Genomic DNA, 25,118 nt, shown 5'->3' on the forward strand with positions numbered 1-25,118 from the left:
CTGCCCAAATTGAGACATTCGCCTTGCTACATGACACACCCCGCGGCGAGGGGACGACCCATCAGGGTTCCTTCCTTCCCTTGGAAGCTTCGCGCGGATGATGTTATCAGAGAAGCGCCCTGCTCGCTTAAGGCTCACACCAGTGATCAGATATTCTCCATTGCTAGAGACCAACGTCAGGTCATCTCGCGGCGCTTCGGAGGCACCGCGGAGGCTATACATTGCAACTTGCCTAGGATTTGTTAACCAGACTTTGCCCCCAATGTTGCCGCAATGCTAAGTCGCGATTGTCCAAGCCCGGGGTGTCAACATCAATGCATGCGCCATGCACAAGCCTTGCCACTCACTTTGCCAACTGCCGCAATAATTATACCCCGAATTTCTTAGCCTGCCAAGGCCATGAAGCTTGAGAGGCGAGAGTCAGTCGTAAATGTGTCGACGCCTGTCTGCTTGAAACGCTTGCCCAGCCTACCCTACATCACCCGAAACAACACCAACAAATTGGGCGGCTATCGTAGCGGCTCTGCTCACGAGCGTCTGTGGGCGAGGTCGCCGTAGATTGTACCCAGCCGTGAGTTGACTGCTTGTCAGGAGAACGATCACCATGTAAGAACTCGTGACATTCGACTGAGTCAGGTGTATCGCCGGCTCTCCATTCCAGCTGTGTACCAGCCAAGCCTCCTCCTTGAATACGAGACAGCCACTGGCACTGGACCGTCATAAGCGCAAACTCTATGATACTGCCGATTTATTTTTGTTGACCATGACCAGGCTGGTGACTGCAGAACGCCCTTGATGAGGGTTGGTGACGCGTGGATCTTCCTACATCCCTGGCATGCAAAAGGGCTCGACAAATGTGAACAAATGAGCACCCATGGCCGTTCTGGCAGACTGGGTAGAGTCACAAGACGGGGACCAGTGTAGCGTGCAAAGGGCCGGGGTGCAGCTGTTAGACTTGCGCAGCTGTAATTGTCATTGCGGTCGTATTTGCCCGAGGACCATGCGTCAGACTCGTATGCGTGATGCTCAGGCGCTGAACATAATTACGACATGGTCCCGAGGTTCCCACTCAGCGGAGCACAGAAAAGTCAACACGCTGAGCCAGACGAAAGTATTCGGGGCGAGGATTGTGTGGTACACCATAGTCTCAATCTTGTCGGCGCTCGAGCTCCGGTAAAAGCCGACGACACTAACTGCAGAGCTCCTGCTCGAAGGAGCTTCGCCAACTGGAGCACTTGGAGGACACGGATGAAGGAAGACGCCACAGACTGCGTCGCGTCCGCAGGCAGGAACAAGTGGCTTCGCCAGCAGTGGCTTCGCTGTGCTCCACCTCAACGCTGAGCTTGTAGGTATTTGGGTACGGAGCATAACGGTGACGTTCTGTTAACAACCCTCCCTCTGCCGTTACAGGCGCGATGCGACGGCCAGTCAGCATATCCCAAGGGAGCATGCACCGTGGCATCGGCACCAGTCCGAAGAGAAGGCTGTGGGCCGGGCGTGGAGACAGGATCCTTTTTAGAGACGAAAAAAAAAGGTCGGCCAGCGATGGAGCCGGCTCGCGTTGCACAACGCAATGCATACATCTTCTTGCATCTGCGAAGATGGTGCAGGCAGTACACGTTCCATGCGAACGCCGTACGCCCCATCGCTACGGTCGACGTCCTGCAAGGGCTCCGAAACGCTGCGCACGTGGAAACGAAATTACAGTCTGGGGAAACCTGGCAAGAGCTGCGATTTCTCACGATGGCTTCAGCGGGACGGGCGGGAGAGCGGCGTTCTGACCGGGGGCAATGGCCACTTCCTGTGGAGGCACTGGGCCCACGATGTTCCATGTTGTTTGTGGCCCCGGTCGGGCAAAGCCAGCCACCAGCCCCGTGCGCTCCGCGGTTCTGTTGGCCATCAGCGCTCCTCATCGATCCCGATTGCGCTAGGGACGGAGGAGAAGTTGGGGGCGGACGTCGACCGTCGCCGAGGGGCCAGCTTTGGGCGTCTTGTGTTTCAGTTGGCCTGGACTCGAAGAAGCCGTCGTGAGCCGTCATGGGTTTGGCTCAAGGCAATCGGATTGAGTTGACGAGTGTGTCAATTAATTGGCGATATTCCAATTGTCGGCTTGTCGCTCCATTTTGCATTGAATGGCAGGAATGTTGAGTGACTTTTCTCCTCCGCCGCCAGGTGCGAGTGAGGTTGCATCAGAGCATCCGAGGTTCCATCTCACCCCCACCCATTCGCTGGAAGCGCCCCTGGCCCGACCAGCCGCGCAGGAGTCAATGGCGTTCCAAGGTTCCGTCGGGCCAACGGGGCGCCTCGCCAGGCCTCCATCCAGGCTCGATTGAGGACGCCAACCGCTCTGGCACCTAAGATACTAGGTACTACTAAAGGCACCGTAGGTTTCCAGGGCTGCAGGGCTGCAGGCCAGCCGCCGTGGCCCCCGCTGCTACCGCCTGCATAGCCCTGGGAAACAGCCCGCAGCATCACCGCGGCGCGCCGCTGCCCCGCCCCTGGCCCCGCCCCACCTCACTGCAAGGAGCCGGCGCCAGGTCGCCCAGCCACTAACAGCGCCGCAACAGCCGTTTCCGAGGACCCACGTTGGGTCCTCCTTGGCGATCGCCCCACTATGAAACACGACGACGACACCCAGACACCATCGTCACTCCACCCGTTCCTCTACTGCACAGGCACAACCACAACAATCTCCTTCGTGTGAGCGATTCTCCGTCGCTCGCGCGCCGCTCGCCTCGACTGGCGAGGGGAGACTGCCTGACTGCTCTCTTGCCTTCATCCTGCCCTGCCAACAGCGGAGGGGGGACGGGGGGATGGCATTGCCAACCCCCTCTCACGCCGCGGCACGACGACCTCCCCTCTCGGTTTGGTGACCTCATCCGACGAAAACAGCAAACGCTTTTCGGGATGTTAGTGAGCTACCTGGCTTTAGCCTAAGCTCTTTTCTGCTCGGATACCCCGCGGATCAACGGCATCTGAACACCCACAATGAAAATCGTTCTCCTTCTCGTGACAATCGCAGCCATCCGGCCAGCTGCCTGTCTGTGGCCCCACCCGCATGATCTCATGCTTTCGCCGGCTTATTTGCCCGCCTGGCAACGTCGATTGTTTCCCGCCCTTTCTCAAGTCCGCCAAACATTGGGCGTGACGGATGCCTCCACCTCGTCAAGATCCACCAGGATTCTCCAAGTCCACAGTACCCAGGTAGCGCTGCCTTGACCCTGGTCAATCCTACCGACCAAGCACGGGCAGACAACGAGACACAGCGTCCGCTGAGCAAGTCCTCCGTGACCGTATCTATCCGCGTTTGGGATTGTGAACGTCAGTCTGGCATCAAGTGATGCCGCTGTGAGACAATACCGAGTCTGGGCGGAGTCCACGTCTTGCTGTGCCATCAGCATCTCGACAACGTGCGCAACGAGTCCGGGGCTTTGTCGATAGTTGTTGGCCCAATTCCCATCACACCCACCCATCATAGTTGCATGATGCTCGAGACATTCCCGCCGATCAGCCACCGAGAACTGCCAACCCCCCACTGCAGCCTGCTACCAAACCGCCTTGCACGCCTGCCATCACGCCCAGCCAGCAAGGTTTTCTCAAGGCTTGGCCTCCAACCCCCCCTTTCTCGTACTTGTGAGGCCGTTGTCAGTAGCAACAGGGCCCCGGAGACCGCGCACATCATGGCAACGTATCACCGCCGCCGACCTCATAGCCGAAGCAGGCAGAACAAGGTTCATTGCGGCCAGAAGTCAAAGACCCTCCAGCCCTCACGGAGCGGACCGACCGAACGGATGCCGTTAAGGTCTTGGAAAGCTTTTGATAAGCCCTCGTCCTGTGCGAAGCAGCTTACGCGAGGACCCAGAAGTGCGGCCCAAGGTGAGATCCATCGATGGACGGGTGCGCCATTTGGCGAGGATCGAGAGTTGAGCCTGCCCCGTGTCCGTCTGATTTGGTCCGGTGCAGGTCCTACCTCGACTTGCTTGACATCAGAGATACTACCCAACCATCCAACCTCCCCGATGTGGACCGACGGCCCTCTCCTGGAGCCCATCCTGACGGGAGGGAGTGGGCCGGCGCTACGCCTCTGCGGCCGTAACCAGGTGTGATTGTCGCCCAGATCTGTTGGATCGAGGAGGAGGCGAGACCTATTCTGGCCTCCGCCGGCCAAGGGCCCTCGCTCCATGAATATATGATCTCCCTCTCCCCATCCCATCTCGCTCCCGCCGCACCTCCTACTTTGTCTCGTGTCACACCTCTCGCTTAGACACGTGCCTAGGTCAAGCCTTTCACGTGTTGCACTCGCTGCGTCTCAGACCGATTGCTCGTTCCTTCTATCGCTGGTAACGACAATCAGCCCATCGCTCAACCGCATCACTCTCGCCCGGTCGCTCACTCGTTGACGAAGTTTCTGTTCATCTCAGAATCGTGAAATAGGTAAGAACGGCCTCTCCGCAGACTACCGTCGATTCGTTCCTGGGCTCCCCTGCTCCACGATGCGCCACGCCCGTATAAGCCACTGACGCAATTACAGAGCCATAATGAAGTGGACTCCTCTGGCTTTCCTTGGCCTCGCGGCCACGGCGTACGCCGATGGTGCCGCCGTCACCGGCATTATCAAGCCTGATGGCAGTGCGCCCGCCGGCTGCAGCCCGTCGCGCGATGGCAAGTTCCAGGTCACCGTTTACTCGCTGGGCAAGCGTAGCGTCATCGAGGTGGGTTGCCATTTCTACGCATTGAACCGTAACCTTATACGTGCAGCAGTGCGGCTAACGCTAAATGCAGAAGCGCAACACGTGCGACAGCGAGAAGACTCTTGTCATGACGCTCCAGAATGGTGTCCTCAAGGATGCCAAGGACCGCACGGGCTACATCGCCTCGAATTACCAGTTTCAGTTCGATGGCCCTCCTCAAGCTGGTGCCATCTACACCGCTGGCTTCTCAGCTTGCAGCAACGGCTCTTTGGCGCTTGGCTCCTCCACCGTCTTCTACCGTTGCCTCTCCGGCAGCTTCTACAACCTTTACGACCGCCACTGGGCGGCTCAGTGCGAGCCCATTGAGATTGCCGTCCTGCCTTGCGACGGAAGCGCAGGTGGCAACCCTGGCAACAACAACCCTGGCAACGGTGGCCACACCACCGTCGGCACCAGCATGCAGGCCACCACCATCGTGACCGTCCTGTCCGACGGTCAGCCCCAGGTTGTTCCCACGACAATCCCCATCCCCATGTGCCAGATCGGCGACGGCCAAGTCCAAGTTCACACCACTCCTTGCGCCTCTGCTCCTGTCGTCACCCAAATCTCGGACGGCCAGCCTCAGGGTCCTACCAACACTGTCGCTCCCCCGCCCCCCGTTTCTCAGATCTCCGACGGACAGCCTCAGGTGCCCTCGAACGCTCCCCCACCCCCTCCCGTCTCTCAGATCTCGGACGGCCAGCCCCAGGCTCCCACTCACACCGCCGCGCCGCCCCCCCCCGTGTCCCAGATCTCCGATGGCCAGCCCCAGGCTCCCACGAACACTGCTCAGCCGCCTCCCGTCACCCAGATCTCGGACGGCCAGCCTCAGGCTCCCACGTCGAACGGCTCGGTCCGGCCGCCTCCGGCGACGACCAGCGCCGTCCCCGTTCCTACGGCCGCTGCCAACCTCGCTAGCGCGCCCGCCCTCCTTCTGGCTGCCTTTGGCGCTGCCCTGGCTCTCTAAGCGAGCGGGGATAGATGCGGTGTTATCAGTAGAAAGACGCATTACGCCATGTTTTATGGAATATCGGTGTAACAGCACGGTGTAATTGGATGTGCTCGTTGTCGAGCTTCGGTAATGCATGCATGCAATGAACTGATGGATGTAATGAATGGGACGGACGGATAAGGTATCAGGGATGTAGTGATAATTTTGTCACATAGTATAGGTACTTATGGCTCATGGCCAACATGAGATTTAAATTGGAACCAGATGAAAAATCTATTGGTAGAAGTTAGTAGAAGTTATCGCAAAGTGGTCCTTTGTCGCAGACATCTATTGTACGAAGTCATCTTCTCTCAAGATGTTGCAGGCGCGGGCTTCTAACCTAGCCGCAATGATGACGTAAGCGACAGGGATAGCTTCGAATGTTTGAACCACAAGTTCGGACTGGCAACTTCCACCACACACACTCCTACCACCATGTCCGAACACTGGAAGTCCACGCCCAGATACTGGTGCAAGCACTGCGCCTGCTACGTTCGCGACACGAAGCTCGAGCGGCAAAACCACGAAGCTACGGCCCGACACCAAGGCGCCGTGAAGCGCGCCCTGCGAGATCTCCACAGAAATCACGAACGTGAGGAGCGCGACAAGGAGCGCGCCAGACAGGAAATCGCACGGCTAAATGGCGTTGTCGCGGGCACGAATTCCTCCTTCTCCTCCACGTCAAGAGGATATGCGGCAGGTAGCGGCAGCGGCAGCGCCGCAGCCGGAGCCGCGACCTTCAAGCCCACGAACCCAGCGGCCCTCGAAGCCGAGCGCAAGAAGCAGCGCGAACAACTAGCGGCCATGGGCGTCGCCATACCGAGTGAGCTTAGGACGGAAATGGCCATGGCTGGGGACTGGACGGTGACGAACACTCGAGTTGTCGCCGGCGGCACCGACGAGGACAAGAATAAAGTGGCCACAGGGGTGCGGAAGCGGGAAGTGCTCGACGAAGAAGAAGAGGAGCGCAGAACGAACGAGGAACAGGTTCTCAAGAGCCTGTTCAAGAGACCAAGAAAGTGGGGAAGAGACACGCGCGCGGCGCCTGATGAAGAGGACAAGGAGCTGGATGCCCTTCTGAGCGGGTCACGTATAGCGCTCAAAGGGGAGGTCAAGCACGAGAGCGACGTGGTGAAGAAGGAGGAGAGTGTCGATGCACCGATGATTGCAGAACCATCTGATGCGGGCCAACAAGCAGTTTGCAATGTGAAGGAGGAACCAGACACTGCGTCAGCTGGTCTCGTGGACGAGGCGCCGCCGCTAGAGACGGAGGAGGGTGCCAACGCGGAAACTAAAGCAGAAGAGGATGGCGATGCGGGAGCGGCACCGGTCGTGTTCAAGAAGAGAAAGGCAAAAGGCTTGCGGACAAAGTAAGCCATGTCATTCGGACCAAGCGGGCGGTTTTGAGCGAGGGAGTTGCACGGCTACATGTCAGAGATACCCCATATAGAAAAGCGACATGGGAGCCACCCGACCCGATTATTCTTGTACTTTGGTGGAAGCTGGCGTTTTGTTGTGGCACCGTTTAAGTCGACGAGTCAACGGATTGTTGTCTCGGAGACCTGTGACGCAGGCCGAACCCCGAGACCCCATGCCCCGGCAAGAACATCTGCAATGCCACGCCGCCATTAAGTTCAATGAGTTTCGTATATTCAGTTCGGCACGCGTATGGCTACGATAGGACTAGCCTTTGCGGACTGCTTCGTATCGTCAGCTTGCGTCGTAAGAAATTTGAAAGTAAAGGGCTTGTTAATGATAGGGTCTCGTGTGGTGCCGAAGCTAAACGCTAACATCTACCTTGGCAATTTGGTACATTTATAACGCACTAGGCCTTGTTATACCTTTAACCTCTTGTAACGAGGAGCAGATGACTGCTATCAGAAGACAGGATGGGAAATTTCGTCCTAATGTATGAATCTTAATGTGTTTGCATCTACTAGTCGAACTTAGGTCTATCTATGTATTTCCTCATTATGAGCTCGAAATGTCGTATAGAGGAGTGACGGAAGTGTAAAATGTTTGGTCAAAGCTGCCCGGCCGACTGAGACTTGGCCTTAACAGGCTTCCGAGCAGGAGCTCGCATACTTGTGATGAAGGGTCAACAGACTTCCACGCTCTTGCTGGCAATCTCGGGGCTAAATCGGATTGAGAAACAGGATTAAATGCGCCAAGTGGACTGCCCCTCTTCGACCTAGACGGAGAGCACCCAAGCTTCTTCTCAGCCTTTTAACCGACGACCTCAACTCATTCGGAGGCCAGTGCAGGAAAGCCCGCATCCCGTAGACTCATCGGAAGTGCCTGGCGGCACTTCCGACATCCCCCCTTGCGCAGCGTTATGCGCAGCAACAAGAACGCACAAAAATGCAAATAGTAGACAGATTCCAAAGCGGCTTACGCCAAGGGCCAACGCCTCACTGCACTCGATAGGTATAGCTGGGTTCTCGAGCGGTGCGGCTTGCTTCCCTAACTCCGGAGCTGTTTGCACCAGGCGCGAGTTCCAGAGCGAAAATCCCACCAACTGGCTGTTCCGATAGATTCAATGCTGACGCAGGGCTGTCGATGTTGCGGGCGGTCCAAGGGGGGGCGGGGGCGGGCAAGCGGGGTAGCCGTGCGGCGTTTCCCATCAATGGGGAGGGCAGCGGGCTCCACGGACCTTCCAGGCGCCCGTGGAGGTGCCGGGAGGCGCGGGGCCGACGTAAGGTACCGAGACAGCGGCCCAGGCCGATTGATGACAATTCTCAACAACCGTGCGACGGCCGACTGACCCTTGCCGAAAAACTGAATCAGCGACGGTGAAAATACAGGGACAACAGTTTGATATGCGTATCAGTTTTGAACTATGCTATCACGGCGGCATGTCAATAAGTAGGCTGCAAGTTACTAATGTGCTTTGGAGAGGCGACTTCTTCGTGCCGCGGATGATGGATCCTTGAATCCCCGCAGTAGAGGGGCTTTTCGGGCCCGAGAACGGCGGTTGCAGCGCGAGCCAGAGGACCGGCCGGCAGCAGCAGCAGTGCCGGAGCCGAAACTGACCAATACCTAGGTACCTCGTACCTTAGTATTTCGTAGACCAACGGCTTGTTCATTTTCTACTCCGTACTCCGTAGTGTCGTTGGGGCTGCCGGGATTGGGCAATGACGACATGGTCCCCGAAACAGAGACCCCGCCGGCCCGCACGAAGTAGCGCAGCCTGAGATGAATTTGGTGGGATGCATTTATTACCACTGGCTTCGGTTGGCAATATTAAAACGTTGGTCGCCTGTCGTTCTTGTCTGTCGGAGCGCAAACGTTTCCGTAGCAAACTCGAGCTCCATCGACAACACATAAAGTACGCCACGATTGTGCTCATCACATTGGCAGCACCCAAGTCGTACATCACACTCTCACCGAACACAATGTCGTCCAATCCTCCTGGCTCGTGCTGCAGTGTCGGCACCCTCTTTGAGTGAGTCGCGAGATCTGTCCATCTATCACGGGGTAATATGGTCCAGTGGACGGTGCCGCGAAGGGCACCACGCCCACTGTCCACCCACGACCACGACCACCACCGCCGCCGCCGCCGCCGCCGCCGCCGCCATGGACTAGACACGCGGGAACCCAGCATGCCGTTCTTTGGCGGGCACGCGCAGCTGACGAAGCACAAATCACAGGGGCACTCCCACCGGCCAGGACATCAAGATTGGCGACAGCAAGCAAATCGACGCCTACGTCGCCAAGCCGCCCGAGGGCAAGGCGCGCAAGGGTGCAGGCATCCTGTACATCCCCGATGTCATCGGCATCTGGCAGAACAGCAAGCTCATGGCGGACAACTTTGCGGCCAGTGGCTACACGACGCTCATCATCGATCTCTTCAACGGCGATCCCGTGCCGCTCAACATCACGCCGCCCTTTGACTTTATGAAGTGGCTCAACGAGGGCTCCGACGGCAAGAACCCGCACACCACCGAGCAGGTCGACCCCATCATCGTGGCGGGCGTCAAGGCCCTGCGGGAGCTGGGCGTCGACAAAGTCGCTGCCGTGGGCTACTGCTTCGGCGCCAAGGTGCGTCCCTGAAACACCATGCAGCCGACCATTTTTGTTTTCCACTCGCTCACCAGTAGACGCTCCGAACATTCAGTACGTCGTCCGCCACTACAAGAGCGGCATCGCCGCCGGCTTCCTTGCCCATCCGTCTTTCGTCACCGAAGAGGAGCTCGCTGCCATCGAGGGCCCGCTGTCCATCGCCGCCGCCGAGACTGACCACATCTTCCCGGCCGACAAGCGCCACAAGAGCGAGGAGATTCTGGCCAAGACGGGCAAGCCCTGGCAGATCAACCTGTATAGCGATGTCGAGCACGGCTTTGCCGTCCGCGGAAAGCTCGAGGTCCAGGCGCAAAAGTTTGCCAAGGAGCAGGCATTCCGGCAGGCCGTGACGTGGTTCGACACCTTCCTCGCGTGACTGCCCGCTGAGGACCGGGAGCGTATGTTGCCCAAGGTGTAGTGCGCATTTTAAGATACCTTGCAGATTAAGTGGTAGTAGAAATCGGAGTGAACAATCTGGCTCGGCGTTGACGCGCCAGGGCCTGCCCTCAATTTCTTTAGTGAACCACCCGAGATGGAGGAATTTCCATTTCGCAGGGGCGGCACGTCAAAGTCCAATGGACTCAAGTGCCTCAGGGCTGGCAGTTCCCGCTAGTAGCGGTAGGTGGCAGTAGTAAATCATAAGGTACTGGGTAGGTTGGAAGCGCTCCAGCTGCCACACGCGGTGAAACAGCGTCAGGGCCAGGGCCGCGAACCACCCCGCACCCCCCTGTAAGCCACCCCGACCACCTGCCCCGGTGGCAGGGATCAGCCGCTGCTGCGCCGACCATGACCTCAACAGAAACCTGTCGTTTGCATCCGTCCGCCCTTGCTTGACGACAGAAGACGGCGTTCTTGGAAGCCCAACGATTGACACCGCGCGCTGCCCTCTCGACTTGCACTGCATCTACGAGGCCAGCATGGTCGAGAAAGCGCTGTGATGGCACCCTCCGCGGACACCATCAATCTCCAGCATGGCTCGCCGGTCGACGACGACGAGCCCGTCAACGGCGGCATGAAAGCTGTCAACGGAGTCAACGGCGACGCACACGACCGCGCTCGTGGCCCCATGACTCCAGCTAATGGCTCGCACATGCGCCACAGCCCTGGCCGGGGGCGCTCGCAGTCGGCGGCTGAATCTGGGCCTGTGCGCGCCGACAAAGACCACAGACTCGACGACCGCTCTGAACACGTATACTCGACGCGCAAAAGAGGCGCCAGCGGCCCTGTCAAGAAGACGCTGAGCCACGATAATGTGCAAAGACTCTCCGCTGCCGAGATGCAGGAGCTCACGAGTTCCCCCGACTCGCTGCCCATCGCGCCGGCGCCGCAGCCACTCTCTGTCGAGCAACAAGATCTCGCCTCCCCGCACCTTGAGATGCGCCAAGACTGTCGCCAGTCCGCTCATCATCTATATACTGACGGCGATGCTCCGGCAAACGGGGGCGTGGTCGTCGAGCCGAGGGCGGGCAGGGGCTACTACTGGAAGTCCGATGATAGCTCCCGTCGGCCGCTCCATGCGCCAAGGACAGTGTCCACCCCGCCGACGACGAGGATCCAACCCGCAGACGGAACACCGTATACGACTTCGCCCAGGCGCTTCTCGTTCAATCCCGGTCCTCGACCGCCTCCCTTAAACCTGAACGGAGATGGGGCCAACGGCCTCCTCGCCGCCCGCATGCCGCCTCCAGCCATACAGTCCGCATCTCCCATACTCTCCAGCCAGCAGCAGCCACCCCCGGCACCCAGTTCTGCCCGAGGCTCGCGCCCGCCGTCGCCAATACCCGCAATGATACCCCTACCTCCTATGTCCCTACCGACTCATCTGCAACTCGAACTCGCAGCGCAGCGTCCGAGCCCCCTCTACATCCACCATTCCCATTCAAATGACATTCCCTACGAGTCGAGCTCCGACAAGTTTGAGCGTCTCAAGAACGTGTTGCTCTTACCCGCGTACCTAGAGCGGGCGCTGAACTTTGGAGCGCTCGCTTGTTTGGACGCCTGGCTATACACTTTCACGATCCTGCCCGTCAGATTCTTCATGGCGTTGGCAATACTGATCCGGTGGTGGGGCTACGTTGTTGGGAAGGAGACAACGTGGCTGTTTGGTTATGTTTGGTACGGCCTGGGCCGTCTGTGGCGGCGAGGACGCCACGAGCGGTCTCGCAGGCCGAGCAATGCCTCCGAACGTGATCGCTCACGGAGCAGAAGCCGGGTTAGGGAGCTGCACGTCGACAACGATTCGCAGGCTCCTGTTCCCCGCGAACGTTATCAGCATACCCGAAAAGAGCTGCACGTCGACGGTGCAGCCCCACCGCTCATATCCCCCGTGTCTGCCCGCGATCCGGGTCCCAGGACTGGTACCTTTCGCCATCGGAGGACGAAGTCGACGCCGTCGAGCTTGTCCGCCTTTCACAAAGCCGATCTGCTGCAGGGTGCAGTCATCATATGCAGTTCCCTGGCGCTGATGACGCTCGACGCCAGTCGCATGTACCACTTCATCCGCGCACAATCAGCAATCAAGCTGTACGTGATTTACAACATCCTTGAAGTCGGAGACAGGCTCCTGTCAGCTCTTGGACAGGACATACTCGAGTGCCTGTTCAGCTCGGAAACGCTCTCGCGGACCTCGTCGGGTCGATCCAAGGTTTTGTTGCCGCTCGGCATGTTCCTGCTTGCCTTGCTATACAACTGCCTGCATTCGATTGCGCTCTACTACCAGGTCATCACACTCAATGTGGCCGTGAACTCGTACTCCAACGCGCTTCTCACGCTGCTGCTATCCAACCAATTCGTCGAGATCAAAAGCACCGTCTTCAAGAGGTTCGAGAAGGACAACGTATTCCAGCTCACGTGCGCCGATATCGTGGAGCGTTTCCACCTCTGGATCATGCTCTTGATCATTGGCATGCGCAACGTCGTTGAGGTTGGTGGGCTGTCTGTGCCTGGGGCGGGACTGGATTCGACGTACGACGACGCCGGACCGGTACCACTGCACCCGCCGTCCATTCTTCCGCATAGCTTTACGGTCCTGCCATCTTGGCTCATGTCGGGTGAGGTGCTGTCGCCGTTCTTGATCGTAGTGGGGAGTGAGATGCTCGTAGACAGCATCAAGCATGCCTACGTGACCAAGTTCAACAACATAAAACCGAAATTTTACAGTCGGACGCTTGACATCTTGTGCAAGGACTACTACACGAATGTAAGTATCATCGTTTCAGACTGCCCTGGCCCTTCTGACCAATACAGGCATTCGTGACTCCACAATTGACACGGCGTCTGGGACTGGCGGTCATACCGCTGTCATGCCTCTTCATCCGCGCCTCGATACAGACGTACCACATGTTTCTATCCACGCACATTCCAATGCCGCTGCCACAGTCTACGCAGACGTCTCTCACCGAAGAGTCAGCGACCCCTTCATCACCCGCCATGATGGCCGCCCTCAACCGCTTCGACTCCCTCATCAGAGACTCGCTGGGGCGCGCCACGTACGGCTATCCGTATGGCTCGCCACTCAACTCGCGGTCCTGGTACGCCTGGACGTCAGACGACTTCATCGCGGCGCTTACCATGGTGGTGGTCTTCTTCATCGCGTTCCTCGTGCTGCTCATCCTGAAGCTGCTGCTCGGCATGCTGCTGCTCAAGTACGCACGCAACCGGTACGTCAAGATGAAGCACAAGGAGCAGCTCATCGCGCGCGGCGTCGCGGCGCCAGAGTCGTACGATGCCCCCGGCCGGCGCGTTGGCGGCCGCGGCGACGTAGAGGTCACGGACGACAAGCAGCGCTGGATTCACGCCGACAAGTCGGAGGGCCTGCGTGGCGGAAAGGGCCCGGGCGGGAAGAGGGCTACTACGGGCGGGGGCAGCGGTGAGGACAGGGGCAAGAAGGCGGAAGAGGAGTTTCAGGGCGTATTTCGGTACGAAATGGTTGCGAAGCGCATTTGGTAGGCGTTTTTGTTATGGGGTTCTTTACTTTGACCTCTGCGGTGGCCTTGATAGAGCGGCGGGTCCTGCTGCATTCATGTAACGGTAGCGTAGTGTACGGTAGTGTATCAGCACCCTTTTACGTCGACGGTTCTTTTCTTGCTCCCGGTGCTTGACTAGATAGATGTCGGCGAGCTATCTAGGCAACGGCCGGGACGGGAAGGCGAACGACTCCTTACCAAGTAGATGTGCAATGTCATGGATGGAGGAGCATGTGGGGATGGACATGGAGGGTTGGAGGGCACCAGTGTCGGCCGTCGAGCTGCCATCGAACCGTCATCCATGTCGGCGTCAGCGCGGTTCGTGGACGACGAAGCTATCGCCGCTTAAGCCGAGCGCTGCTGCGCCCTCGATCTCGCCAACCGCTGTCTGGCCCGTCGGCGCCGTCCGCAGAATAAAGCACTTTAAGTTAGTCCCAAGTGCGGCATCAGGGAAGGCGGGAGAGGACGTCATCTGGCCCTGACCCTTTAAGGCGCGATGCTAGCGTTCTCGCTCATAGTATGATATCATGGCACTGTCACTTCACACGATCATTACAAAGTCGGTTGGTGGTGCGTCTCGTTCAACAGACAGTGATTCGCTTCTCTATTATAGCTTACTCATCCGAAGGTATCTCGTCTCACCCGCCGTGTATGTGTAGCTCATCATGTGTATTCGTGTCATCATGTCCTCATCGCTGCACATGGAGCAGCCCTCGCGTGAGGCTGCTTACTTCCTCAGCATCTGCACTGTCCGCTGCAGCATGTCCCGGGTATCTTGCTCCAGCTGCTCCTCCGGCGGGCTAAGCACCTTCTCAAAGATGCCCATCAGCTGCGGCGTCAGCTGCTGGACAGTCTCGTCGCCTTGCTCATCTGCGCATTGTCAGCGGGCTGTTTCTCTGTCTGCCATAGTCTTATATTCGACTTACAGAGCTTGTAGATGTTCTGGTAGATAGGCGCGTTCTCCTCGTAGTCCTCGGTCAGGGGCAAAACGTTGACGATAGCGGGGAGCGCCTCGGCGACGAAGCCCTTGTCGGCGTGCTTCATCATCATGCGAGACAGGCAGCCGGCGACATTGTCGGTCATGCGCATCTCCTTCTGATCCAGAAGTGGCTCAAGCTTCTCCCACAGCTGCGGGTATAAGGGCAACGTCTTGCTCGTCTCGTTCGAGTTGAGAATCAGCATACCCATTGCGTACGCGGCGTTGGACTTGGTCAGGGGATCGTGGTCGCCCAGGCGGCGGCCGAGAGCCTGGCCGAGTGAGTCGGTAAACGGCGAAATGGCCTCGCCGGTGTACTTGACAATCTCAGCAATGGTGCCCACGGCCGTTGATCGGTGCAGGTCTTCGGTGGAGCTGGCCAGCTTGAGGACGGGCTTCTCGAAGATCTTCCACAGCTCGCCAAAGCTGCCACCGAGGGCCGCAGAGAGTCCGATAACGACATCGAGGGCGGTGTCAATGACAAGCCAGTCGTACTCGGACGAGCCGCCATCGACGTCCTGTTCCTCCTCCTCATCACCGAGGTCCTGTTGGCAGGGGTGCGAGCGCGTGACGATGAGGGTGACAACCGAAACCAGCTCCTGGAGGAATCCGTCCTTCACAGCGATAATGGCAGGACCGCAAGCCTTGAGAGTGGCGGCCACGTTGCGGTTGATGTCGGTAATGACGGATCTGTTTGAGTCAGCCTCATGCCAGAATAAAGGTGTCAAGCATCAATAGGCGAGGGAAAGCAATATCAGGAGTAGATTAGACGCTTTCTCAGCAACCGCAAAGTGCGTCTGAGTGAGCTGGGTATAACGCAAGGTATTCATCATGTAGTAGATCATAGAGAAATCAGGAGAGTATCAACATACCGTTCGCTGTCGTTGGTCCAAATCTCCATGGTGGCCTTGTACAGGGCCTCACCAAGCTTGGCGATAGACGGAGGGGGCGTGGGGTTCGGAGGGATGCCAGCTTGCCACTTGACACCGGCGCTCTCCTCCCACACCTGAAAGACGCGGGCATATGTGCGCCAAAGGGTGGAGATGGCCGTCTTGCGGCAGCCTTCGTATGTGTGCTCCGCGAAAGGAACAACCTTTTCGATGACCTGGGCGGCATACGTCTCAAGGTTGCTGCTGTTGCAAGAGTTGGAAATCACATCGCCGAGGACATCGAGGGCAATCTCCTGCTCAAGAGCAATGGCCGTGGTAGCACCCAGATCGTCAAGATCCTCGAGATCATCCCAGTCATCCTCACCTCCGGTAGCGATGGTAAGGTCATCTTCGGTCTCGGGAGCCTTGACGCGAACTCGCTTGCCACCAACGACGACGGCCCCATCTCCCAGCTGGCTGGGATCAATGCCGGGCAGGTCAATCTCCTCCTCCTCGAGCTCAAGGGACGCGAAGATACCCTTGAAGACGCCGGCCAGGAAATGGTCAAATTGCTCGCGGTAGACTTTTGAAAGGTTTGACCACAGGATGAAGCTAGTCTCCTTGAGTCTGGGGTTGTCGAGGCCAAGAGCCTCCTCGCTCGCCTTCATCAAGTCCATGACGTAGGGCTGGAAGGACTCAGGGCCGACAGCCAGGGCAATGCGACCCAAGCTGTCGCACGTGGAGCTCCTCAGATCCATGGCTTCGTCGTTGTCTTTGATCATGACAAATTTGCCGAGGGCCTTCATCACGCCCTCGAAATAGGGCTCGAAGGACTTCTCCATGGAGGAAGCGATGGCGCCTATAGCGGAGGCGGCAGCTGCCTTGACACCATAGTCCTCATGATCGAGAAGCTTGACCATGGGGCCAATCAGGTTGGGGCCGTAGGACGCCATAATCTTGGTGTCGATGCCGTCACCGAAAGTGTCAAGAGCACCGCAAGCGCAACGGATGATAGCGGTGTTCTTCTTGTCCGCAGGGCCCTGGGAGGCAGCCTCAAGGTTCTTGAGGACGGCCGAGATGATTTGCTCGTGATGGGACACCATCTCATCAGCCATCTCCTCAGCGAGATGGATCACACCGACCAACGCGGCGTGCCTGACCTGACCATTGGAGTCGCACAGAAGGTTGATAATAGTGGGCAACAGAGGCTGCAGCTGCGTGGAAATGAAATCGGGAGCGCCCTCAGCGGCGTTGCCAAGAGCCAGCATGGCAGCCATGCGGAAGCCAGGGTCCTCGTTGGTGGCAAACGAGGGGAACTGCTCCAGGAGGGGAACAATGACCTGACGAGGGGGCAACTCGTTGGCCAGCGTGTCGATGAGACTAATGGCCGTGCGAGCCGGAGTCATGTCCTCGTCATCGTCGTCGGTGTCCAGCGCCGTCACGATGTGCATAGCCTTGACCATGAGCTCAGCGCCCATGTCGCGCATAGCCTGGATCTTCATGCGGCGATAGCGGACACACTGGATAAGGAAGCCCAGAGCCTGTGTGCGGGCGTCGTCCTCGGCGTTGTTGTTGGAAGCGAGTCCAATCATGAATTGCAGCAGGTCGCGGAGGTGGACGGCGAGGATGGAAGAGTCGTACGCCAGGAAGGAGTGGAAAACCTCGAAGACGACCTTGTAGCTCTCCTCATCGCCGGCCTCGACGGTAGCCTTGAGAATATTGACCATGTGGGGGAGGAAGCTCTGCATGGCCTGCAGCGCCTGCGGGTCCTCCTCCGGCTCGACGATCATGAGGATAGCGCCAATAGCCTGGACGATGTTAATGCGGACCTCCTTGCTGTCCGGGTCCTCGATGCGGGACTGGAAGAGCTGGAGAAGCTGGTGAGTATGGTCGCTGAAGTGCGTAGGGTCGTCCTCGAGCATGGAGAAGAGGATGTACGAGCCAACTTCGCGGGCCGTTACATTGTCGCTATTATTGAGAGGCATGAGCTGCTTCAGGAACTCGTCTCCCTCGCCGGCCTCCATGTCCATGCCGACGATGCCGGCGACGAGGCGAGCCAGAGAGTGCCGAGTGCTGGACGAGCTCTCCTTGAGGGCACCCTCGAGGAGATGGGAACGGGCCAACGGCTTCTGGTCATGGGCCGTCTTCTCCCAGTGCTTAGGCACCAGGCGGAGGGCCTGGACGGAGGCGGCCTTGCGGACGCCGCCATCGGGATGGGTGAGGGCGATCTCGATGAGGAGGATCAGCGACTCGGGCTTGGAGTAGTAGTTCTTCTGCAGGTCGGCGGTGACGGCCTTGACCTGCTCCGTGTTGGCTGGCAAAGAGGACCACAGTCAGTCGAGGGGGCACGAGGGAGGCCGGGAAGGGGGTGCCCTTGGCAACGAAGAGCACTTACGAACTTGGCTGGCCTGCAGCAGTTGGGCGAGCTTGTCCTTGTCCATCTTTGTCGTTTTGGCTGCCCGGAGCACTGACGACGCAAATGGGTGTCGTGAAGGAGTGTAGTGAGGAGGAGGGAGAGAAGGAGGAGAGGAAATTGACAATTTTATTCTGCGCTCGCCGCGCCAGAATTTTTTTTCTGCGTGTCCTGGCGGGCAACGCGCGAGCCCCTCATCGAGCGGGGCAAGTTCCAGGGTTGATGTGGGTGGCGGCGGAGGGTGAGCACCTGTTAGTGGTTCGGGGGGACACAACAGCGCATGGCTTAAGATTTCCCAGGAGTTGCGCGGCGAGCACCCCAGATGCCTGAGGGAGGCACGGGAGGTAATACGACGACCTAGGTAGGACCGCGCTGGGCCGAACCCTTGTTTTTGTATTCCAGGGTGTAATTGGAGCCCCCAAAGCACCAGTCTTTCCGCCGTGACCAACCCCCCCATGCGCCCAGGGAGTGCGAAGACAGGCTTATGCCCTGGCTTGGGCTAGAGATCCACCTGTGAAGATCTGCGGCTGCTTGGAGGCGCGCCTCAGGACGCCTGAGAGAAGGCCTCTGACGTGGCCGCCCACCCAATTCATCCATTAGCTTGGCGACCAAACCTGCGCAGCGTGTGTCGCTGGCCGACCGATACCAGCGGTCGCGACACCTTACCAGACCCCGTCGAGCTCAGCTACGACTTGGGGAGACACAGTACGGAGCCCACCGCAAGCGGATTGCAGACGGCGCCCGTGTTCCGCTCCAGAAGCTCGGGGACGCTGATGCCCCTGCTGTCGGCAATTCCCCAGCACGTATCGCCAACCTTGACTTTGTACGCGTCGCTGTCGATGCCGCACTTGACTTGTGCCTTTTCCTGCTGCTTCGACGCCGTCCAGTGGAGGTACCAGAACAGCAGCAGAAGAGAGAGGCCGATGAGAACGCCAAAATTCAGCAGCGGCATCATCTCGTGCCGCCAGGACATGCTCGAATGCTGCTGCTGCTGCTCCTGCTGCCCGTCGGAAGCGAGAAAGGGTTCGGTATCGTCGTCGTTGTAGGTCGGCGCGTCGCCGACTCGCGTCAGCTGGCCAAACTGGCACCCGGGGGCGCTCTCCCAGTAGCTGCCGTCGGCGTCCTGGAACGTATATACTTGGGTGTCGGCGTCGTATCCGACCCGCGTCATGCCCTCGGGGAGGCGATCCTCGTCGGTATCGTAGCGTGAAAAGCGCGACATCTCGATATGTTGGGATTGCAACCCGCGGGCGATGGAATAGAGCGGATACAGATGAACGAAACAAGGCTCGACGGGAGAGGCAAATGTGGGAGGAAGTAGGGAGGGATGGATGCTCATGTGCTCGGAAACCGCGGTCCTGGGACAGTCCGAGCTGGAGCCTCTGGGACTGGCTGACGTTACCCAGTAGCCACGGCTTGGGGGGCAACCTGTGAGCTTCTGATGGCGGCGGCTGGGGCAGGGCCAGGGGGTTAGTGGGACAAGCCCAGCACAGCCAGCGACACAGCCGGCCTATCTACGGATATGCCGTTTCTCGGATCGTCGTCACACAGCAAAAAAGCCTGAGTTCCCATCACAAATTCCTTATTGGAAATAATGAGGGACCTACGAACCTGCCATGCGCGCATGCGCTCGGGACTAACAGTCTCTCCGGGCTAACAGTACCCAGGTTAGTACCACCAATGTGACGATAGTAGCCGCTGTGGGTCCTCTTCCTGCCGGCATTTCGGGAGACAAGGTCCCCACCCAACATCAGCTTCGGCGGTGGCGGACACGGCCCTTGTTCGAATACACTACCTGTTCTATGCAGTTTGTATACTTATACCGCCCACAGAATGGGTCGTGGGCGGTAGACCATGGTGTTCACACAACAGAGGCAAAGTTATATTGGGTCAACTTCCCATAGGCCCAGTGGTACGTGCGTATATCAACTAAAATCGTGCACTAATTGCGCTGAGCACACTCCACTACTCATCAAGATTCACCTGTCGCCAATAATCTGATTGACGAGAGGAAGCGATGGCATATATTCAAAGTGTCTTGTAGTACCGCGTTATCTTTTCAAGCATAACCTGGCTCGGTCGGAGCGTAGAGCACCTCAAAATCTGTACGTAGACTGTACAGGAGCATCCCTCTATATGTCTGGTACGCAGTGCCGAGCGGCGCCATAAAGTTCTGTTCAGGCATTGAATAAGTAGAGCTTGCCTGTCATTTATGAGGTCAGTTATCGTGCCGTACTGAACGAACTCGCAGCTTAGGCCTTTTTTGCCTTTGTCTGCGGGCGTGTACGCCTGCCGTGCACAATACATATCAAATAGTATGCGCTTTAATGGACCTGACAAAAGATCCGGTTGCAGGCTCACCGCGTTCAAAACAACTTTTGCTAGACCTTGTTCAAAGCAAAGATAAAAGGGGCGTGTAGAAGCCAAGCTTCACTCATAAGAAACTTGTGGTACAACCATCGTCTGACTTTTACTTTGTCCACCTTAATTGTGAGGCACAAATCATCTCTCCCAGTATGAAGTTGTCAAAGCTTCTTACCAGCATATTGATCATAGTCTACGGTATTGACCTAGTAATAGCACGAAGCATCCGCCATGGTGACAAAGTCAAGGTCAAGGGCGTCCGCATGCGATACCAACAACTTGGTCCCGGCGTCTTCACCGGAGTTCCTACAGCCAAGTGGAACCAAAAGAGTACTTTATATACCCCTGACCGCTTTTTCGAAAGCCAAGAGGCTAATTCTTCTAGCCAATGTCCCTTTTGACACCGTCAGAAACTACGAGAGGCGCACCCTAAGTGATCTGGCCTCAAGGCTGCGTGGCATTCAATTGCAACGCCAGTGCCGAGTCGTGTACAACTGCGTCAAGGATGCCAGCAAAGCCACCATCGCCGCTGGATATACCGGTTGGGTTTCCGCCGCGGAGAGGGCTAGACCAGCGGGCGAAAGCCTGATGCAGTTCCTTAACCAGCCTTTCTGGGCCAACGCAGGTGGAGTAACCATCGCCGGAATGGTATCTGGCGCGGTCTTGAAAGCATCATCATGTAGCAAGACAAACAGCGAAGCGGATCTCGTGAAGGCAGTTATCGCGGAGGCACTTCGGGCTAGCCCAGGGGCGTCTAACATTGAGGTGACGATCAACGGTCCGTACGGGACATGGAGTGTAACTATTTCGGCAGATAAATCAGGGAATTATCCTCCTCCAGATTGCAAAGGATGAGAGGCAGGATTGCATTCCGTTCTTGGTATTTATCTCATAGATAGATGTAAAGAGTTCAGACGCCCAGGCGCTGCATTGTTATCCTTGGTATTCTCGTCATGAGAGCCATTTAGTGGAAATGTGCCCCTTAGGAATCTTTTGACCATCGCACCTAGGTTTTGGGTTATTTATACGTTGTCAAGGGCCACACATGGGTGATATGCCCACGCGACTGATCTGTGCGTATGAAAGATGACGAATATGAAAGTGTCGTGAGCACTTGGTACTAAAATTGGACGTACGAACCGCCTGCACGGCTATTACGATCTTTCACTGCGCTCCACACAAGGGTCAACGAGCCAATTCTCAGCCATCGTAAGCTCATGCGTCGTGTCTATCTACCATTACGCTCGCGGTGCGAACATCCTGGCCAGCAGCATGGCCGGCGCTTCCCCTCATTGAGTTCCTCGACCGCCCGGCGGATCCTGCGCTCGCGGGTGCTCGCCTGCTTGGCATCGCTGACCCAACAGATGAACTCGTTGCGCGCCAGCACTGTGATGTCAAGCCAGGCTGCCTTGGCAGTCTCGTCGTCCATAAGTGCCGTGGCGAGGTCTGCGGGCAATTCATGGACCTTGCCTCCCGGCAGCGTTGTCATGGCCATGGCGAAGCTATGTCTCAACTCTCAAGCTCCTCTAAAGCTCTACCTAAAGTGTGGTGCCATGTTAGTGGAAAGAACTTGAAGTTGCTTGTCTGCATGTGGGAATCAACGACACTCATGTCTGAAAATTGATAGAGACTACCCCGTAGTACCTGACAGAATCGGGACGTATTGCATTCGAATAAGATACCGATAAGATCACAAGGAATGCTTGAAGTCACGAAGACTGCGGGGCAGAGTATCAGAAAAGGTCTCAGGAGAAGGGCCGACCTTCAAGAGGCGACCGATTGTGGCAGTCAATGTAGAATTGTCACCAAGTGCACGGTCATGCAGTGTTTTGTTTCAGGTCATGACGTGGGATCCTGCCGCCCCGCGCCGTAGAGGCGGATGAAACCAACCCCATGCTGACAATGACGGCTTCCCTGAGTGACTTTCGGGAACGTGAACAGGAACGTGCACCGGCTTGTATAATCCTCACGCATGGTTGAGTCTAGTGTGGCCACTGCAGTACAGAGCTCACCTCACACTTGTAACTTTTCATGCTCAACGCTTTGTTCAACGTTGCATATTCCCTTGCCAGGACCATCCTGGCAGCAACGTCACGCAGGTTGAAGTTCTCTAGACAGCTGCCACCGCCCGAAGACAAAAGTGAGCTGGTGGAGCTCATTTGGTATTTTAAGTGTGCCACTTCATTAAAAAGCGTTGTATTCCTTTCAAAACTGTAGTCGGCCTGTGAGCGCCAGCAAGGAGTCGCTGCTCATCATGCGGTCGATGTGGTCTCTTGTAGTCTCGCAAATATACATCTTGGGTTCAATGACAAGTAGGTATCAACTATTATCTGTGCTTCCTGACGGTCCATATGGCTGCTTTAAGTGGTGGCATGTGTCGCTCTGCAAGCAGATTGCACCAGTTTTCCCAGACGCCAGCACAAACACTGAGGACACGGGATTTGCCCGTTGACTCGCAACTATGTAGACAAATTGTCGGAGGGCTGCTCATTTGGTAACTCACATTGTGAACTGTAGCTTGCCAAACTTGCTATGTACGCACCAAATCCGTGATGTGACCGTGGCCTCACTCATTAGATTCAGATCTTGACATGAGATGTCCATGCCTTTGTTTCTCAACTGCAAGTCTCAGTGCCTGCCTGTATATTTGTGTGTATGGGCAGGTCCGAAAGTCGAATTGCCAATCTATATACAAGTGAACGCTAATGCTCGAGGTATGTGCCGGTGGTCCTTCGGGTGTGACCCGTTGCCTCCACTCATTTATTACAGGGACCCGGATGGACCACCTCATGCTCGAAGTCCAAGCCGTGCGCAAGTGGCATCTGCAGGCTCGCCACGACTTCGCCAGGATCTGTAGTAATTATATGTCCGTACCTCGACACGTCGGCCGTATCGGCAGCAATGATGAGTCCTTCGTTGCCGCCGGTGATCCAGAGTTCGTCCGTGCTGTTCGGCAACTTGACGCGCACATGACCCGAAGCGAAGAGAACAAATCTATCTTTGTTAGAGCCATGTATGGTTTACTTGGGGGTCATAACAACGTACTGTCGCGAAGGTGCGTTATGAAGGCCACCGTTGAAATCAGCCGGAATAATGTTGTATGATGCGGAGGACACGTTGCCGAGAGGCACACCCACTGCGCCGTCTGCTGGCGCGCCGGGAGGGGGCCTGAAAATGGCATCAAGTCGCCAGCACTCAAAGATGGAGTTTCCGTCGGCCGCGGTGATTGCGGTCAGAACAAGCTCGTCCCCATTGGTCGGCGGCTTGTAGGGCCAGTGTTGCTGGCCGAGAGCGACACTCGCCAAGGCAACAATCAGGAGGTTGATGAAGCGCAACATGATGCAATAAGCAAAGCAGCAAACGACGATTTTGAAGAGGTGTCTGTTTGATCTTGAGGATTTCTCAATTATTCAACCGCAGAGAGCAAAGTATATATGTTGAAGTGGCAATGGGGGTGAAAAGTAAGGCGGCCTGTCTCGCACTAATACGGCCGTGTGAAACCTTGTGAGGACATTTGGCGATGGGGTGTTCGGCCCTTGCATTAGTAGGCAGGCACTGTCGCTAGGCAACTTCGGCTCGGCAGCCGCGGCTGAGCTCGCACGGATGCGGGAGGGAAAAAAAAACAAAAATAAAAGGTAGCTACGGCAAGGCGTTTGATCGTCGAGTCCTAGCACGGAACGCCATGTCACTGCATGTGCATCTGCTGAAAGGGGAGCATGCGGCAGGTGACAAGTATTGCCCGGCTTAGACGAATGGCCGCCGACTTGACCTCGAACTCTGGCCAGGCGGTGGGGCATAACTGAGTTCTGAGTTGGCGCGATGTTATTATCTGTTAAGGTTGCAACTCTACCGTTTCGCGTTTCGCGGCCAATATGCTTCAACATCATGTCCGCTTCCGGCGTGCCAAGAGATAGTTCCGCGAAATCCACGGAAAATAATAGAGAAACATTTCTAGCTAACCGTCCAAGTGCTTCTGATGAAGCAAAATGAACCGCATTCTAACTTGAATCCAGCCTCTTACCACTCAATCTCCCCAAGTCACCGGTATGCCATCTTATCGGTACTTCCTTATTCTTGCACCGCCCCCCCCGAGCGACGGGATACGACACTCGTAAATGCAGGCTGTTCCACGGCACATACGTCCAAGCTGTCGATCCTGAATTGAATCGGATTGGGTTTTGTCAGCGCGGTGACGCCCCACCAACACCTTTAGCCATTGCGTGCTTCATGCAGAAAAATACGGGCGCTTTGTGTCCGTGCAGCAAGCCCGGCATGCCGGCTCACGCAGAGATGCCTCTTGCCCGCCTGGCGGCTCCGTGTAAGTGTCCGGAGGTGGCGCCTGGGGCGGGCGCCAATCCCTGCATTATTTCCGCTCGGGTGGTACAGCCGGTGGGCCAGGGCAACCCGGATGACGTCCGACCTGAAGTGGAACTGAGACAACAGTCCTGCTGGCCGGCCGTGTCGCTTATTGTTCTTTGAACGGGACAGGACGGCCGCCCGCTAACAGAGTGGTCCACCGTGACATGCAGATCACTTCTGCGGTGTGCACGGGGCCCGGGGGCTCCATATCGGTGGACACGCCGGCACTCCTGCTCATTCGACTCGCAATCCACGATGCGGTGGTAAGTATGGCATGACTAGTTGCAGGGGATGTTTGTACTGTACGTGGCAAAAGATCCTATCATACCTCAGAAATACTACGTGTGCTCATTAGTCAAAAGTCCGCGCCCATCGGCTACTTCGTATTC

General features: G+C 57.2%; 8 protein-coding genes across 9 annotated transcripts; 4 read left to right on the forward strand and 4 right to left on the reverse strand.

Annotated features, from left to right (window-relative positions):
* The first annotated feature begins 4,252 nt into the window (after positions 1–4,252).
* JDV02_004344 (NADPH dehydrogenase) lies at positions 4,253–5,958 on the forward strand. Of its 2 annotated transcripts, none has more exons than XM_047985552.1 (2): positions 4,253–4,712; positions 4,783–5,958. In XM_047985552.1, exons 1-2 carry the CDS (start codon positions 4,539–4,541, stop codon positions 5,695–5,697), a joined length of 1,089 nt encoding a protein of 362 aa, XP_047841529.1. In that variant the 5' UTR covers positions 4,253–4,538; the 3' UTR covers positions 5,698–5,958. The 2 variants fall into 2 exon arrangements, with proteins under 2 accessions (XP_047841529.1, XP_047841528.1); XM_047985551.1 differs by having other exon boundaries at positions 4,253–4,434; positions 4,532–5,958.
* Positions 5,959–6,137: 179 nt separating this feature from the next.
* Positions 6,138–7,360, forward strand: JDV02_004345 (NADPH dehydrogenase). The gene has a single exon (XM_047985553.1). The coding sequence runs from the start codon at positions 6,157–6,159 to the stop codon at positions 7,093–7,095; it is 939 nt and encodes a 312-aa protein (XP_047841530.1). The 5' UTR covers positions 6,138–6,156; the 3' UTR covers positions 7,096–7,360.
* Positions 7,361–8,952: 1,592 nt separating this feature from the next.
* On the forward strand, positions 8,953–10,445 carry JDV02_004346 (uncharacterized protein). The gene is made up of 3 exons (XM_047985554.1): positions 8,953–9,166; positions 9,372–9,762; positions 9,839–10,445. Exons 1-3 carry the CDS (start codon positions 9,117–9,119, stop codon positions 10,157–10,159), a joined length of 762 nt encoding a protein of 253 aa, XP_047841531.1. The 5' UTR covers positions 8,953–9,116; the 3' UTR covers positions 10,160–10,445.
* A 154-nt stretch (positions 10,446–10,599) lies between these two features.
* JDV02_004347 (uncharacterized protein) lies at positions 10,600–13,856 on the forward strand. Its single transcript, XM_047985555.1, has 2 exons — positions 10,600–12,982; positions 13,030–13,856. Exons 1-2 carry the CDS (start codon positions 10,721–10,723, stop codon positions 13,729–13,731), a joined length of 2,964 nt encoding a protein of 987 aa, XP_047841532.1. The 5' UTR covers positions 10,600–10,720; the 3' UTR covers positions 13,732–13,856.
* A 1,628-nt stretch (positions 13,857–15,484) lies between these two features.
* JDV02_004348 (uncharacterized protein) lies at positions 15,485–18,129 on the reverse strand. Its single transcript, XM_047985556.1, has 2 exons — positions 17,989–18,129; positions 15,485–17,907 (listed from the first exon to the last, which is right to left on the reverse strand). The coding sequence occupies exons 1-2, from the start codon at positions 18,032–18,034 to the stop codon at positions 15,566–15,568; spliced, it is 2,388 nt and encodes a 795-aa protein (XP_047841533.1). The 5' UTR covers positions 18,035–18,129; the 3' UTR covers positions 15,485–15,565.
* A 562-nt stretch (positions 18,130–18,691) lies between these two features.
* On the reverse strand, positions 18,692–19,228 carry JDV02_004349 (uncharacterized protein; the record flags this gene model as incomplete). The annotated part of the gene is made up of 1 exon (XM_047985557.1): positions 18,692–19,228. One exon carries the CDS (start codon positions 19,226–19,228, stop codon positions 18,692–18,694), a length of 537 nt encoding a protein of 178 aa, XP_047841534.1.
* Positions 19,229–21,598: 2,370 nt separating this feature from the next.
* On the reverse strand, positions 21,599–22,089 carry JDV02_004350 (uncharacterized protein; the record flags this gene model as incomplete). The annotated part of the gene is made up of 2 exons (XM_047985558.1): positions 22,015–22,089; positions 21,599–21,908 (listed from the first exon to the last, which is right to left on the reverse strand). The coding sequence occupies exon 2, from the start codon at positions 21,863–21,865 to the stop codon at positions 21,599–21,601; it is 267 nt and encodes an 88-aa protein (XP_047841535.1). The 5' UTR covers positions 21,866–21,908; positions 22,015–22,089.
* Positions 22,090–23,126: 1,037 nt separating this feature from the next.
* JDV02_004351 (uncharacterized protein) lies at positions 23,127–23,708 on the reverse strand (the record flags this gene model as incomplete). The annotated part of the gene is made up of 2 exons (XM_047985559.1): positions 23,127–23,364; positions 23,416–23,708. The coding sequence occupies 2 exons, from the start codon at positions 23,706–23,708 to the stop codon at positions 23,127–23,129; spliced, it is 531 nt and encodes a 176-aa protein (XP_047841536.1).
* Positions 23,709–25,118: the final 1,410 nt, after the last annotated feature.

This window comes from Purpureocillium takamizusanense, chromosome 3, assembly GCF_022605165.1.
Source record: "Purpureocillium takamizusanense chromosome 3, complete sequence".
Lineage (NCBI taxonomy): Eukaryota > Fungi > Ascomycota > Sordariomycetes > Hypocreales > Ophiocordycipitaceae > Purpureocillium > Purpureocillium takamizusanense.

Bases quoted from the DNA above. Each gene is read 5' to 3' on its own strand.
- JDV02_004348 (XM_047985556.1), bottom strand. From the start codon at position 18,034: ATGGACAAGGACAAGCTCGCCCAACTGCTGCAGGCCAGCCAAGTTC. The intron at 17,908-17,988 runs GTAAGTGCTCTT...CCTCTTTGCCAG, and splicing joins GCTGCAGGCCAGCCAAGTTC to CCAACACGGAGCAGGTCAAG.
- JDV02_004344 (XM_047985552.1), top strand. From the start codon at position 4,539: ATGAAGTGGACTCCTCTGGCTTTCCTTGGCCTCGCGGCCACGGCGTAC. The intron at 4,713-4,782 runs GTGGGTTGCCAT...CGCTAAATGCAG, and splicing joins GCAAGCGTAGCGTCATCGAG to AAGCGCAACACGTGCGACAG.
- JDV02_004345 (XM_047985553.1), top strand. From the start codon at position 6,157: ATGTCCGAACACTGGAAGTCCACGCCCAGATACTGGTGCAAGCACTGC.
- JDV02_004347 (XM_047985555.1), top strand. From the start codon at position 10,721: ATGGCACCCTCCGCGGACACCATCAATCTCCAGCATGGCTCGCCGGTC. The intron at 12,983-13,029 runs GTAAGTATCATC...TGACCAATACAG, and splicing joins GCAAGGACTACTACACGAAT to GCATTCGTGACTCCACAATT.
- JDV02_004346 (XM_047985554.1), top strand. From the start codon at position 9,117: ATGTCGTCCAATCCTCCTGGCTCGTGCTGCAGTGTCGGCACCCTCTTT. The intron at 9,167-9,371 runs GTGAGTCGCGAG...CACAAATCACAG, and splicing joins AGTGTCGGCACCCTCTTTGA to GGGCACTCCCACCGGCCAGG. The intron at 9,763-9,838 runs GTGCGTCCCTGA...CCGAACATTCAG, and splicing joins GCTACTGCTTCGGCGCCAAG to TACGTCGTCCGCCACTACAA.